General features: G+C 36.9%; 1 protein-coding gene across 1 annotated transcript in view; it reads left to right on the forward strand.

Annotated features, from left to right (window-relative positions):
- The window catches only part of HERC1 (HECT and RLD domain containing E3 ubiquitin protein ligase family member 1), a 257,233-nt gene that overhangs the window by 103,829 nt on the left and 137,018 nt on the right, over window positions 1-16,386 (forward strand). The window contains 6 exon segments of the mRNA XM_006831850.1: window positions 1,700-1,825; window positions 6,308-6,529; window positions 11,033-11,185; window positions 11,310-11,442; window positions 12,206-12,397; window positions 15,116-15,337. Of these exon segments, the coding sequence (XP_006831913.1) occupies window positions 1,700-1,825; window positions 6,308-6,529; window positions 11,033-11,185; window positions 11,310-11,442; window positions 12,206-12,397; window positions 15,116-15,337 (1,048 nt within the window).

Below are 16,386 nucleotides of genomic sequence, written 5' to 3' on the forward strand. Positions count from 1 at the left end.
TCTCATACTATATTGTAGTTGACTATTTATAAAACAGACTTCTGTCTTTTCCACCACAGGATGGCCTGAGGGCAAGAACCCAATTTTACTTCTTTTTATAGCCTTTGTATATAGTACATAGCTTGGTCAGTGTTGATAACTGAGTAAGTGGTCTTTTCATCTGCTTGAACCCATTCAAAGCTAGGAGAAAACAATTGGCTTTAGGTAGCCAAGAGGATAAGTGTGGAACTGTGATTATTTAGCATTATTTAATACATAATTTGCAATACAACAACATTAAGTTATGTTAATAACATACTGATAATTTATTAATGTTGAAGTATAAATATTAATTCTTAATAATTATAATAATAATGAATGGAATTGTAATAACTATACAATATTTAACTTGGAGTGCTAAGAAGAAACTCCTTCTTTGTAGTTGTTGTTGTTGTTATGTGCCATCGAGTTGGTTCCGACCCATAGCGACCCTGTATAGGGTTTCCAAGGGTGTAAATTTTTACGGGAGTAGAAAACCTCATCTTTCTCCCGCGGAGCAGCTGGTAGTTTCGAACCGCTGACCTTAAGGTTCGCAGCCTGATTCGTAACCACTACACTACAACTCAATAAACTCTCTTTGCTGGATAAAAATAGATGATGTGGTGGTGGTTGTGTGCCATGGAGTCATCTTTGACTCATAGTAACCCTGTATAGGGTTTTTGAGACTGTGAATCTTTCCCAAAGCAGAAAGCGTCATTTTTCTGCCATGAGACAGCTGGTAGTTTCAAACTGCTGACCTAGTGGTTAGCAGCCTGAGTTGTAACCACTGTGCTACCAGAGCTCCTTATAGATATAGTGGATTTTAAACTACATACACCTAAATAACCAGTGGATTAAAGAAGAAATGTAAGAAGATTTAAAAAATGGTCTATGAAAAATGAAAATACAAACTTAGCATGCCAGCGTTTATGGAATGGAATGTAGTTCAAGCAGCACTAGAAGGAATTTTATAGGAGTCATGCGCCAGACTGCAAAGTTGTTTGAACTACAAAGTTGGCCGTTCAAGCTCACCGCTGGTCCTTGGAAACCCTATACAGGGTCACTGTGGGTTAGAATCAACTCGACAGCACTTAACAACAACAACAAGGCTTGTATTAAACAAGAAGAAAGATCTTAAATCATTAAACTAACCATTCAACTTAAGAAACTATAAAATGAAGATATAACTAAACCTAAAGCAAATAGAAGGAAGGAAATAATGATTTTAGCAGAGATAAATGAAATAGTAGAAAAGCAATTGAGAAAGTAAGTTAAACCAAATGTTAGTTCTTTGAAGAGATCAACAAAATTGGCAAACATCTAGCTAGACTGATGAAAGAGAAAAAAGAATTCAAATTACTAAAATCAGGAATGAATGGGCATATTACTACCACATTACATTACTAGATCGGCAGTTCAAGCTCACCAGCCACTCCTTAGAAACCCTATACTGAGTCGCTGGGTTGGAACCAACTCAACAGCACTTAACAACAACAATAACAGAAATTCCTGGATAAAATAATATCTATCCTGGTCTTTTAAAAGATATCCAAAGAAGGACCTGCATGCCACCTTCTTTAGACTTCTGCGATTGTAATAGTCAGTGAACTTGTCTTTCATATCTTTTTATAACAAGATAAGAACCAGACCAATAAATTCACTCTTTTTTTTTTTATATTAGGTGGTAATTGAAACTTTGTCTGTGGGAGCAACCATGCTATTACCTCCATTACGAGAGCGGATGGAATTACTTCATTCTCTTTTACCCCAAGGGCCTGACAGATGGGAAAGCTTATCTAAAGGACAGGTAAGTCTTTCAGTGGCATCTCAGTATACCAGTAGTCCCTTTCTCCCTTTCTCTCTCTTACACACACAAATGGAAAAAGCCAATCAGTTCCCATGTGTTCATGGTGTAATACTTAATGGGTCTTTCAAATCCTAGTTATTTAATGTAATATATTGAGTAAGTTCTAGATTTCTAGTGACTCTGGGTGAAGCAAGTGATAACCCATTAAATGATTTGCAATTAATTATGAAAATCAGGAATTATTTTTCTAATATTGCTCTCAATGTCAACCCCAAAACCTTATGGTTTATTTATCGTGTGCTGGGTTGAAATCAGGGGCATGCAGTACTGTTGGTTCGATGCCCAGAACATTGCCAGAATTTGCTTCTACAAAAAGTTAGAAAAATAAAAAAGAAAAAGATTATTATAAAAGAGTATTGGATGGTATGAATATACTTAGTCTTTCCATTTTTAATGTCTTATGTAAGTTTTAAGTACATTTTGTTGAATTCAGTAGAAAGATGGGTTGTGGAAGCATAGATTTGAAGGCAAAACTGGTAATTAATACTTGCCATATAATATTCACCAACTGCTCATCTATCAGTTTGTCATACTGTGCTGGCTTGTGAGTTGCTGTGATTCTGGAAGCTATGCCACTGGTATTTTAAATACCAGCAGGGTCACCTATGGTGGACAGGTTTCAGATGAGCTTCCAGATGAAGACAGACTAGGAACAAGGAGTGATGAAAACCTTTTGAGTAGCAGAGAAACACTGTCAGATATAGTGCCGGAAAATGAGCCCCTCAGGTTGGAAGGTACTCAAAATGCGACTGGGGAAGAGCTGCCTCCTCAAAGTAGAGTTCACCATGATGACACGAATGGAGTAAAGCCTGTAGGAGTGATGCCCTTGGGACCTTCATTTGTTGATGGGGCACAACTCAAAACGAAGAGAAACAGGTGTACACATCCATTGAAAATCGGCACATGGAATGTATGAAGTATGATGAAATGGAACACATAAACATCGATACCTTAGGCATTAGTGAGCTGAAATGGACAGGTTTGGCCATTTTGAATCTAACAACCACATGGTTTACTATGCTGGGAATGACAAATTGAAGAGGAGTGGTGTTGCAGTCATTGTCAAAAAGAACACATCCACAGGATAAAACACAGATCCCTATACAGGGTCGCTATAGGACTGAACTGACTCTACAGCATTTAACAACAACAAGGTCAAAGAGAAAAGAAGATGTTGGTTGATCTAGCAAGGTGCAAGCCGGGACAATAGCCACCAAGTAACATGCAAGAGGAGAAAAAATGAACTAGAGAAGGATTGCCAAACAAAAAGGAGCCAAGATTTGATGATTTTGAAATTTTGTAGCTTCTCAAGATAATAAACGATGCTAAAATTAAAATAAAAAAAAAAAGAACATATCTAGATCAGTCATGAAGTACATGCTGTCTGTGATAGAATAATATATATGCGCCTATAGGGAAGCCTAGTTAATACCACTGCGATTCAAATTTACACACCAACCACTAAAGTCAGTGAGGATGAAATAGAAGAATTCTACCAACTTCTTCTGTCTGAAATTGATTGAACACGCAATCAAGATGTATTGATCATTACTGGTAATTGGAATGCAAAGATTGGGAACAAAGGGGAAGGATCAGTAGTTGGAAAATATGGCCTTAGTGATAGAAATGATGCTGGAGATCACATGATAGAATTCTGCAAAATCAATGATTTTTTCATTTCAAATATCTTCTTTAGACAACATAAGAGACGATTATACACATAGACCTCACCAGATGGAATACACAAATCAAATTGACTACACTTGTGGAAAAAGATGATGGAAAAGCTCTATAACATCAGTCAAAACAAGGCCAGGGTCAGATTGTGGCACAGACCATCAATTGCTCATATATGCAAATTCAAACTGAAGCTGAAGAAAATGAAAACAAGTCTGCAAGAGCCAAAATATGACCTTGAATATATCCCACCTGAATTTAGAAATCATCTGAAGAACAGATTTGATACATTAAACAGTAGAGACTAAAGACCAGAAGAGTTGTGGGATGACATCAAGAACATCATAAAGGAAGAAAGCAAAGAGTCATTAAGAAGACAAGAAAGAAGGAAAAGATTACAATGGATCACACTGAAACTTGCTCTCCAGCGTAGAGATGCTAAAGCAAATGGAAGAAATGAGGAGGTCCAAGAGCTGAACAAAAAATTTCAAAGATCAGCTTGAGAAGACAAAATCAGATATTACAAGGAAATGTGCAAAGATCTGGAGTCAGAAAACCAAAAAGGAAGAACACTCTCAGCATTTCTCAAGCTGAGGGAACTGAAGAAAAAATTCAAGCCTTGACTTTCATTATTGAAGGATTCTCTGGGCAAATTATGAATGATGCAGAAAGCATCAAGAGAAGATGGAAGGAGTATACAGAGTCACTGTACCAAAAGGAAATGGTTGATGTTCAACCGTTTCAGGAGGTAGCATATGATCAAGAGCCAATGATACTGAAGGAAGCAGTCCAAGGTGCATTGAAGGAATTGTCAAAGAACAAGGCACCAGGAATTGATGGAATACAAATTGAGATCTTTCAAGAAAGTGAGGTGGGACTAGAGGCACTCACTCATCTATGCCAAGAAATTTGGAAGACGTGTATCTGGCTGACTGATTGGAAGAGATCCATATTTGTGCCCATTCCAAAAGAGGAGACCCAACGGAATGTGGAAATCGTCGGACAATATCTCTGATATCCCATACAAGTAAAGTTTTACTAAAGGTAATACAGAAATGACTGCAAGCATACATTGACAGAGAACTTCCAGAGGTTTAAGCTGAATTCAGAAGAGGACGTGGAACGAGGGATATCATTGCTGATGTTTGATGGATCTTGGCTGAAAGCAGAGAATACCCGAAAGATGTTTATCTGTGCTTTATTGACTACACAAAGGCTTTTGATTGTGTGAATCATGACAAGCTACGGACAACATTGTGAAGTAAGAGTATTCCTGAATACTTAATTGTGCTCATGAGGAATCTGTACCTGGACCAAGACGCAGTTGTTCAAACAGAACATGGGAACACTGAATGGTTTAAAATTAAGAAAGGTGCGTGGCAGGGTTGTCTTTCACCATACTTATTCAACCTGTCTGCTGAGTAAATCATCTGAGAAGCTGGGTTATATGAAGAAAAACATGGCATCAGGATTGAGGAAGACTCATTAACAATCTGTGATATGCAGATGATACAACCTTGTTTACTGAAAGTGAAGAGGACTTAAAATATTTACTGATGATGGTCAAAACCACTGCTTTCGGTATGGATTGCATCTCAATGTAAACAAAACGAAAATCCTCACCACTGGACCAATAAACAACATTCTTATCATTGGAGAAAAGATTGAAGTTGTCAAGGACTTCATTTTTCTTGGATCTCACTATCAACACTCACGGAAGCAGCAGTGCAGTCAAGAAATCAAACGACGTATTGCATTAGGCAAATCTGCTGCAGAAGACTGTTTTCAAGTGTTGAAGAGCAAAGATGTCAGTGTGAGGACTAAGGTGCGCCTGACCCAAGCCATGGTATTTTCAGTAACCTCATATGCATGCGAAAGCTGAGCAGTGAATAAGGAAGACCCTGCAAGAATTGATGCTTTTGCGTTATGGTGTTGGAGGAGAATATTGCAAGTGCCGTGAGCTGCCAAAAGAACAAACAGATCTGTGTTGGAAGAAGTGCAGCCAGAGTTGGAGGCCAGGATGGCCAAACTTCGTCTCTCATACTTCAGACATATTGTCAGGAGGGACCAGTCGCTGGAGAGGGATGCCATGTTTGGTAAGGTGGACGGTCAGAGACAAAGAGGAAGACCCCCAGCGATGGATTGGCTAAGTGGCAGTATCAGTGGGTTCAAGCGTGTCAACAGTTGTGAGATTAGCCCAGGACTGGGCAGTGTTTCGTTCTGTTGTTCATAGGGTCACTCACTATAAGTCGGTACTGACTCGATGGCACCTAACAACAACAATATAATATTAACCGATGTCCTCCAATAATTTTTGCATTTGTTTAGATTTTCAGTGATTTAAATGTTAGAATAAATAGTTGTCTTTGGTAATTGTGTAGAAGAATATATACTATAATTTATCTGTTGACATTTCTTAGTCTTCCCTACTTAAAACAATACTAAAGCAACTATACATAGGTTACCATTTATCTTAGACTTTTAGATCTTATAATAAAGAGTAGAATAAAAAACATTTGGTTGTTAGGGTTGAAAGTACATTGCATTTTCCTGAATTGTATTAATTAGATAATTTTTCTTATAATTGCATACTTCCTGTAAGATTATAGTTAATCAGGATGTTAAGTGGGTTGGTTGACATCATTTATATAGTTTTTTTCTGGGATCTTTATTTTTCTTTTCTAGTGCATTTTAAGTTAATTATTTGCTTATTCTTATTTCATTAATGGAAATATTTTTCTTTAGAGAATGCAACTGGATATCATTCTGACAAGTTTGCAAGATCACACTCATGTAGCTTCCTTACTTGGCTATAGCTCGCCCTCAGATGCTGCTGACCTCTCTTCTGTGTGTACTAGCTATGGAAACCTGTCAGATCAACCTTATGGCACTCAAAGCTGCTATCCAGACACCCATCTGGCTGAAATTTTGATGAAGACTCTCTTAAGAAATTTAGGGTTTTATACAGTAAGTTTTGCTTTTTCTTTATAATTAAAAAAAGAAAGTAAAGCTGTTTTTATGGAGGGGAGTCAAGATATTTTCAGGTCAAGGTATTTTTACATTTAAACAATTAGGATACAAATGAAGGTCTACTCTGCCCCTACCCTCTCAGAGTGGGGAAACATACCAGATCTTCTGATATATTATGTGGGCAAAATAACACTTATTTGAAAATTCTAAAAATATTTATTTTAGAACCGTAACCAAAATTTTCTGATGTTAATGTAGAAGAATAAATTAATAGTCAACATTTTAAGGATGAAAAATAAGAAAATTACCAATTTTAATGTCACAATATTTAACAATATGGTTGGTAATAAGAGTAGGCTTGTCAGTTGGAGAGAAGTAAATAGATTCATTTATTTCTTGTTGCTGTTGAATTGATTTCGACTCGTCACCACCGTCTGTTACAGAGAACTGCTTTATAGGGTTTTCTTGGCCGAATTCTTTACCAAAGCATATTGCCAGGCACTGCTAAGTGGATTTGAACTACCAACCTTTAGGTTAATAGTCCAGTAGAAACTGCTTATGCCACCCAATTTTCCCTCCGTGTTGCTTTTCAGATCCATCTTGTTTGTTTTCATTTCTATGGGTTTTAACCCAGGCCATCATGACTTAATGCTAATTTGTTTTTGTTTTTAAATATCACTAGAGTCGGTTCTGACTCATAATGACCCTGTATAGAGTTTTCGAGTAGTGGCTGTTGGGTTTGAACCACTGACCTTTTGGTCAGCAGTCTAGTGCTTATCCTCTAGTGCCACACTAGGAGTCCTTAATGCTAATAGCAGTGTTATAACTGTTATCACTACTGCTGGTCTTAGCATTATGTTGCTGCTGAAATAATCTTATATTAAGTAGCCTCACTGTATTAATTGAAAGCTCCTTCAAACCCTTCATAATGCACCACTCTCAACTGAACTCATGCTTTCTCAAATTGCGAATATCTGCCATCTGCTCCCTCTTTTCCTCTGCTAATCTGTGACTTCTTTAAAACTTGACTATTCTAGGAAGCCTTGCCAAGCTAACCCATATAATAACCATGTGGTTATAGCTACATATCCCTGTGTCCCCTCAGCACTTATAAGACCAGTGTAATGTGTGATTTAACTTTGAATTTGTGTATCATTTCATATTGTCCCCTAAGCCTCTTTGGAACCAGGTCCATATATTCTTCATGTTCTACACAAGTTTATTCTGTCGACATTGAAAGTTTGTTCACAAAGTCAAAGTGCAGATAGTTCCTATAAAATTATTTTCTTTAAGATTTAAGAATGTAAATTTAATCTGATGTTTGCTTCTCAGTAGGAGGTAATATATGTATATGGAATGGAAACAATGTTATGGTATATCCATTTGTTAATGACTGGAGTTTTTTTTTCCAGTGACCAAAGTAACATTTATGCTGCATTAAAGCAGTACCTTTCTTATGTCATTAGGGTTATGGTACATTTATGGAAATGAAAATATTACAAATATGGCATTGGGCTGAAAATAAAAAAAAAGTATTGTCTTTCTGTAATGACTTAAACCAATTTGTCATGTTCTAACATTTTAAAGTAATGGTGTTTATTTGACATATTACAGTGGTGCTTATATAGCAAGGGTGTTAAAAAATGTGAAACTCTTAGAGTAAAATTATTAACTCAGACAAAACTATGCATAAAAATGTTCATTACATCATTATTTATAAGAAGTTAAAACTAAAAACAACTTGTTGTTCTGTTGTTGGTAAGTGCTGTTGAGTCTGTTCTGACCCATAACCATCCCATATAGGTTTTCCAAGGAGCGGCTGGTGAGCTTGAACCACCTACCATGTGGTTCAAACCAACTTTGCAGTCCAGTACATTAGCCCACAGCACCACACCAGGAGTCCTTAAATACCTAACTTAAATATCTAAAAATAACTAAGTATAGAATATGTTATTGTTAAGTGCCATTGAGTTGGTTCCAACTCACAGTGACCCTGTATAGGGTTACTGAAGAGCCAGCTGGTAATAAATCAGGAAAGAACTACATCAAAAATATTACTTGTGATTTTCTTTGGGTGGATGGCTAAATGGTTATTTTTAACTTTCTTTTTGATACAGTTTTGGTATCTTTTAAATTGTTTACACTGAACATTTTGTTTAACTTTTTTTTTTTTTTAATTAAATGTTTTTATTTTGGATTGAGTGAAAGTTTACAGGGCACATCATCAGCTTCACATTCAACCATTTATATAGCTTGTTTCATTACATTGATTATTATCCCCTCCATATATCATCAGTTAACAGTGTTTCTCTCTATCCTCTTTAGCTTTTTTTTTTTGGAGGGGGGGGGACTTGCCTTTTTGGAATTTACAGTCTCGGCTTTTAGGGAAGGTTTTTACATTTGTCTGTGGATATCCAGGGCTCATGTATGAGATTACTGACAAGCATTACTGAATAATCAGATGAGGGACAGTTTGCTATGTCTACTAGGTAGCTAAAGTCTGATCCTCAGAGCCTATGGTTTGGACGGTCAACAACGCTTGGGCCCACAGGGGCTTTGCCTCCTGACCGGGTCTGCACGGTCTGCATCCGAATCCTCCTTATTTATTGTTTGTTTAAGGGACGCTGCCTGTCTTAGGCGGTCAGTGCGAATTCCTCAGTCTTACCAGTCATTGAAACTCATTGCAGTATGGCAATGGCTCTGTCTTAAGTTGCCGAGGTTCCACGTGATCCTTACCCGTCTCTGGCCACATGTCCAGCATAAACAGCCGCCCTCCGAGGAAGGCAGGGAGGGAGGAGATCGGCTGGGGACCCCATACGCAAGACGTTGCCAGCCCACTTGTTTAACTTTTTATCTTGAACTAATTGACAACTTGAACTAATTGACAACTAGGATAAGAACTGGACCGCTAACTGCAAGGATGGTGGTTCAAACCCACCAGCCCCTCCTGGGAAACTCAAGGTCTTACTCAGCAATAATTGACAATTTACAAAGGAATTGTAAGAATTATTCTAAGAATTCCACTGTACCTTCACCCAAATTTGCTCTATCTATCATCTTATTCTGAGTAATTTGAGAATAAGTTGCAGATATCATGTCAGCTACCTATTGTTGTTGTTATTGTTGTTAAGTGCCATTGAGTCGGTTCCAACCCATAGTGACCCTCTAGGGTTTCCGAGGAGCTACTGGTGAGCTTGAACTGCCGACCTTGCAGTTCAAATGGCTTTGCAGTCTGGTGTGCTAAACCACAGCGCCACACCAGGAGTCCTGGTGTAAAGACATATCATATATTAAATGTTTATTTTGTATGAACAGGACATTATTTTACATAACAATAGAACAGTGACAAATTCAGGTAATTTAACAGTAACACCGTAGTGGTAGTGCTGTAGGATAAACACTGGACTGCCAGTCACAAAGTTGGCAGTTCCAACCCACCAGCCACTCCTCAGAAACACAACATAGGGTTCCTTTGAGTGGGTACTTACTCAGTGGCACTTTGCAATCATAGCAACAATTATCTAATAGTAATACATGAGGCAGTGGTGGCTCAGGGTAGAATTCTCACCTTCCATGTGTGAGACTCAAGTTCGATTCGTGGGCAGTACTCAATACTTAATGTGGTGCTATGATGCTGAACAGAGTCCTGCTGTGGCAATGTGGTGCTAGACCATGAGGTCATTTGAACTGCAAGGTTGGCAGTTCAGACTCACCAGCTGCACCTGGGAAAGCCTATACAAAATCGCTATGAGTTGAAACTGACTTGATGGCACTTTAACATCAACAATATGATGCTGAACAGATTTTTGGTAACGTTACCAGAATAACATGACCTAGAAAGGCCTGGCAGTCTATTTTGGAAAAACCAACAAATGAGATCCTAATAGTTTGAATCCTAACTGATCATGGGGGTGGCACAGGACCTGGTAGTGTTTCATTCCACAGGGATTGAATCAGCGGCAGCTATCTATAATATCAGTATCTAAATGCAGTCCATATTGAAATTTCTGCATTTGTTACAATAAGGTCTCCTTTAACAGTAGTTTTTCCCTCAATCCAGGATCCATAGTATTTAGTAGTCATATCTCTTTAATCCATTTATTATTTTTTTAAAACCTTTTTTTAAAAGCTAATCTTCTAAGAATGGTATTCTGAGAAATTTATGCTTGTGAAAACAAAATATTCACCCAGAAGGTCTGGAATGTAATAGCATCACAATGTTGAAAAATGTTGTCTGTGGGTAGTAGTTTGTTTTCCTCTTTCTTCTTCTCTGTATTTCAAAAATTTCTATAATTTACTACATGGCCTACTTTTTTAAAAAAAGTGAAATCACTTGATATATCTTACCATTTAATAGCTAATGAGTATTATAGCAAAGATTTAAAATTTGATAATATGAGAAAGGAAACAATGTATTCTTAGATCTGAATCACTGATGGTAGGACATTACTTTCATTTTTAAGCACTTCACATGTAATCTTCATTTATGTATTATTTTAGGATCAAGCATTTGGAGAGCTAGAAAAGAATAGTGATAAATTTCTTCTTGGAACATCATCGTCGGAGAATAGTCAGCCTGCTCATCTTCATGAACTGCTGTGCTCACTACAGAAACAGCTACTGGCCTTTTGCCATATCAATAATATTAGTGAGGTATGTGATTCTGCTTCTTATGGTGACCTATCAAGGCCCTTAAGACAGATACTTGAAATGCCATGATATTTAATGAATTTTGAATCTTTCAAAGTAGTAATTTAGGCAACTCTTTTCCCCTCAGAACTCAAGCAGTGTGGCATTGCTTCATAAACATCTTCAGCTCTTGTTGCCTCATGCCACAGATATTTATTCACGTTCTGCAAATTTGCTCAAAGAAAGTCCTTGGAATGGCAGTGTTGGAGAAAAATTAAGAGGTGTGTAGTATTGAATTTCAAATTCAATCAGTGATCGAAAAGAATCTAGCCTTTTCAAAGCATTAAGAGGGCACAAAGTCCGAGTGGAATTAAAATAATCTTTATGAATCTCCTTCCTATTGAAGATCCCGTTGATGTTGGTTTGGGGACAGTGGTAGAAGTGATTAGTCTGATTGATATTAAAAGAATTTAATTGGCTTGACTGAGGCCTAATTTAAAGACATCAGAGACTATAAAGTCAAAAAGATTAGTTTTAATGCATAAAGTGATCATTTTTATTTGCTGTTTATCGTCAATACTTGTTATTGTTTTCCTCTTGAAATGCTTTCTTCTCTGGACATGTATTTAGTTGCAATTCTATTTATTTATTTATTTTTCTCATTTCTCTCTGACATAATTTTTTAGTGTCCTGTAGGTTCCTCCTCCTCTTTTTTTTTTTTTTTTTAAATGAGCATTAGAGACTATTGTTTTATTTCTTAAAACTTTTTGCACATATATAGAATATCTTTAGTCGGCATATATATGTTGATGATTCCCAAATCTGAAGCTTGCTGAGATTATAGCTGATTTGATGGCACTCATAGCGACCCGAGGAGTGGCTGGTGAGCTTGAACTGCCAACCTTGCAGTTCAAACCGACTTTGTAGTCTAGCACATTAACCTAGAGCGCCACATTGGGACTCCTTACATGTCTTAGGTTCTGTTTTTTGTTTGTAAATTTTTTTGAAATAATTGACTTATTTTGCATTTCTTATTCTTCCTAGATGTAATATATGTCTCTGCTGCAGGCAGTATGCTGTGCCAGATTATTAACTCCCTGCTGTTACTCCCAGTGTCTGTGGCTCGGCCTCTGTTGAGTTACCTCTTAGACCTGTTGCCACCTCTTGATTGCCTTAATAGACTCCTGCCGGCTGCTGCTCTTTTAGAGGACCAAGAGTTACAGTGGCCACTTCATGGTAAGGAAAGATAATAGAAGCAAATAATGCTATTAAGAAAAGTGATTCCTCTTGCTTTCATCAGGTAAATCATATTGGACACTTGAGTATTTTGTATGATTGAAAAGATAAGGCTTCTGTTTTTAAGAACTTAGAGTCTAAAGGGGAACAACTTAAGGAAATTACTCATATTTATATATATGGGTGTGGTAGTGGTGGTTATGTGCCATGGCATCAGTTCCGACCATAGCGACCCTGTACAGGGTTTCCGAGGCTATAAATCTTTACAGGAGCAGAAAGCCTCAGTTTTCTCCCATGGAATAGCTGGTAGTTTCAAACTGCTGACCTTGGGGTTCGTAATCACTACACTACCAGAGCTCCTTATAGATATATATGGGAGTGATATAAAAAGCATCTTGATGATCATGAGATTTTAATACTGCATTTCATTTATTCTAAGAGTTTTTTGGGGTTTTTTTTCATTTTTAGACGTTATTGAAATTGGGATGTATCTTACAGTGGGTGATAGGAAAGCATTGTGTTCAACTGACAAAAATTTTTTTTGCTTAACCAAACCCAAACCCATTGCAGTTGAGTAGATTCTGACTCATAGCAATGCTATAGGATAGACCAGAACTGCCCCACAGGGTTTCAGAAGCAGATTGCCACACCTTTCTCTAGTGGTGCGGCTAATGGGTTGCCAGTGGTTGATCTTTGAGTTAGCAGTTGAATGCTTAACCACTGTGCTACTAGGGCTCCTTTTTTCCCTTGGTGATACTAGAAATAATGATACATTTTACAATTGAAGAATTCTATTTAATGCACAAGTTTTATTTTGAAATACAATTTTTTTCTGTTTTAAAACTTTGACAGTAAAATATTTGGGATTAGGTAGATTGGGAACCTCTTTTTCTTTGTAGGTACTTTGTAGGAAATAATAGTATTTTGACATTAGGAATGGCACTTGGATTCTTTTTATTTTTTAAAAAATCCATTCAGTTTCTAAAGTGTTGGTGATTGTAGATAATTAAATGTAGCTTAAAATATTATGTCTGGAAGAACACCAATGAGTTTTCATCAGAGTCATTCTAAGGCTATCAAAGAAGTTTAACCACGAAAAACTTAAAAACCTTTCATGCTTAAGTGAGACCATTTGCTTTATTGAAAAGAATCCTGGGCTGAGGGGTAAAGAAATTTAGATTTTAGGCTTGACTCTACTAGTAGCTTGCTGTATTATCTTGGGCATGTCATTTGTAATTTCTTAGAGCCTTGGTTTCTTTTCCTGGAAAGTAATGGGTTTGGATGCCGTAGTTGCATACGGTAAGCACTGGATTGCAAGCCACAAGGTCTGCAGTTCATGCCCATCATTCACTCTGCGGGAGAAAGATGAGGTTTTCTGATTCTATGAAGATTTAAAACCTCGGAAATCCTATATAGGGTCTCCATGAGTTGAAAACTACTACCACAGCACTTAACAACAACAGCAGTGGGGTAGGACAAAGTGACCGTGAAGGCTTGTCTTGCTTTAACTTTGATTCTGTCACCACTGAATATAGATGAAATCAGTGTCAAGTTTATTATAACTTTGCCAGAAAGTTAATGGGGCTTATAGGGAACTGCTTCAGGTTTTCTGATTTTGTAAAGTTAGAGAATTTTATAAGATTCACTCTACTTTGTACCACGTGAGCTAGGTGTCATTTTATTTTGAATTTCTTCACTTGTGTTAGTAACTAATATTTTTCTGTAACTTTCCTTCCTCATATTCCCTTGTCTAAACTTACTACCAAAGTTATACTAATCTCATAGCATGAGTTTGGGATCTTTTTCTGTTCTCTGAAATAATTTATGTTAGGTAGGTACTGTCTCTTGAAGGTTTCAAAGAATATACATAAATAGCTATTTAGTAGAGTTTCTTGTAGATAGATTTTGGTTATCAGTTCTCTTTCTTTAATGCGTATTGTTTATTCTTAAATATATATTGGAAATTTTTCACTCAGGAAATGTTATTTTGTTGGTTTGCAAATTTATTGGTATGAAATTGTTCATAATATTTGCTGATGGTTTTAAAAAAATCTCTAGTGTGTCTGAGGACACATCCTCTTAAAAAAGACTCCTCGCTTTTAAATTTGTGCCATTGTTTTCTTGAATAATTTTATTGGGGATTTGTCTATTAATTAGTCTTTTCAAATAAGCAGTGTTTGGATTTGTTGGTTTCTGTTTTTTCTACCTATTTCGTTGGTATTGTTCTTTATGGCTAAGTTCCATTTTAATGGATCAAATCTTGGATAGATTTTGAAGGAATGAACTGCCTCAGCACTCACTCTAAGGATAATAAAAAGCAAGAAAAGAAATCCCTTGGGATAATTTTGTCATATGCCATTTTATTGTTTATCTTAAAATTTAGTAACTTTACAAAAAAATTATTTGATAACATGTGTCTGAATATATTTTAACTTAGTCTAGTAAAGAGAATCAATGTAGAAAGTATTACCATTTGTGTTTTCGTTGTAAAACTATTTTGCAATAGGGTAGGAGAAAGCTTTTGGACCAGATGTTGTTCATAAGTACTGTTGAGTCGGTTCCAAGGCTGTAAATCTCCTCATCTTTCTCCCGTGGAACCACTGGTAGTTTTGAACTGCTGACATTGAGGTTGGCAGCCTGACTCATAACCACTACACTACCAGAGCTCCTTTTGGACCAGATAGTACTATATAAACACACTAATGATTTTGTCTTTAGGAGGTCCAGAACTAATAGATCCTGCTGGTGTGCCGTTACCTCAACCAGCCCAGTCCTGGGTGTGGCTTGTAGATCTGGAAAGAACAATTGCTCTCCTTATTGGGCGATGTCTTGGTGGCATGCTTCAGGGCTCCCCTGTGTCTCCGGAGGAACAGGATACTGCGTATTGGATGAAAACACCACTTTTCAGTGACGGTGTAGAAATGGACACCCCACAGTTAGGTAATGTGTTTCTTTGAAACCTTTAAAATGTATGCTTGTGTTTGTACCTCCAGTGGAGATTTCTCATATTTTCAGGTTTACTGCACAGAAAACGAATGAAAATAGATACCATACCAACAGTGTAGAGGATGAGAAACTATAACAGTTAAATTCTACAACATAGACTACAGAAAAGAGCTTCTGAATTTAGAAAATGCAGATTCTGGTCCCCACTTTGTTATTATCTATCACTAATTTTAGGGCAATCATCTAACTCATAAAAATGGAAAAATTCTTGATTTACTTTTATTCCGAGGTTCAGAGCTTGTGGAATTGTGTTGTACAGTGGAAAGCATGGCAAAGGTGCTTACCCTGACATACCAATGTTCAGTTATCAAACATCCCTCTGGTGTGTGTGGTAGTCCTATCTCCTCCTAGCCTGTCCTGCTTTCATGTAGACATATGTGACTCCTCAGTTTTTTCTTCCATTTACAATGATTTCGGGTTTTTCCTTTCTGCTCCATCTCCCATTTATTTACTAGCAGTCTAGATTTCAGATAGAACATGAGGAGTTCTCCAGAACCTTAATAGATAACTGAGTTGCCTTATTTAGGATTGGTCCTTTAATCTCTCTGGACCTTTCATTTTGTTTCTATAAAATCATGGCCTGGATTATATATACCTTATATTACTTTGCTATATTTGCAATTTATTATTTCTCTCATAAGTCGAAGAGACTCAGAAAGTATCCAAGAAAAGAAGTCTGAGACTGAGAGAGGTAAAAAAATGAAACTAAGACACAATGAAAGAAAATTCTGCTTTAAGGGTTTAGGGACCAGAGAGTAGAAATGGGGGTTGTAATTAAAGATATTCTTTTCCAAATATATACATCATCTTTTCACTTATAATCCAGAAAGTGATTTACTATAGCTGATGATTGTTAGGCTGGTGCTTCCAATTCATTTGTATCAAAGAAAAGTAAAATCAGAGGTTTTCAAGTGGTATTTAACATCAGTACTCTCAGTCTTAAGTCTTGTGACAGTTTGAGGTGTCCTTCAGAGAACAAAAGT

The sequence above is a fragment of the Chrysochloris asiatica genome, unplaced genomic scaffold (genome assembly GCF_000296735.1).
Source record: "Chrysochloris asiatica unplaced genomic scaffold, ChrAsi1.0 scaffold00004, whole genome shotgun sequence".
NCBI classification, from domain to species: Eukaryota; Metazoa; Chordata; class Mammalia; order Afrosoricida; family Chrysochloridae; genus Chrysochloris; species Chrysochloris asiatica.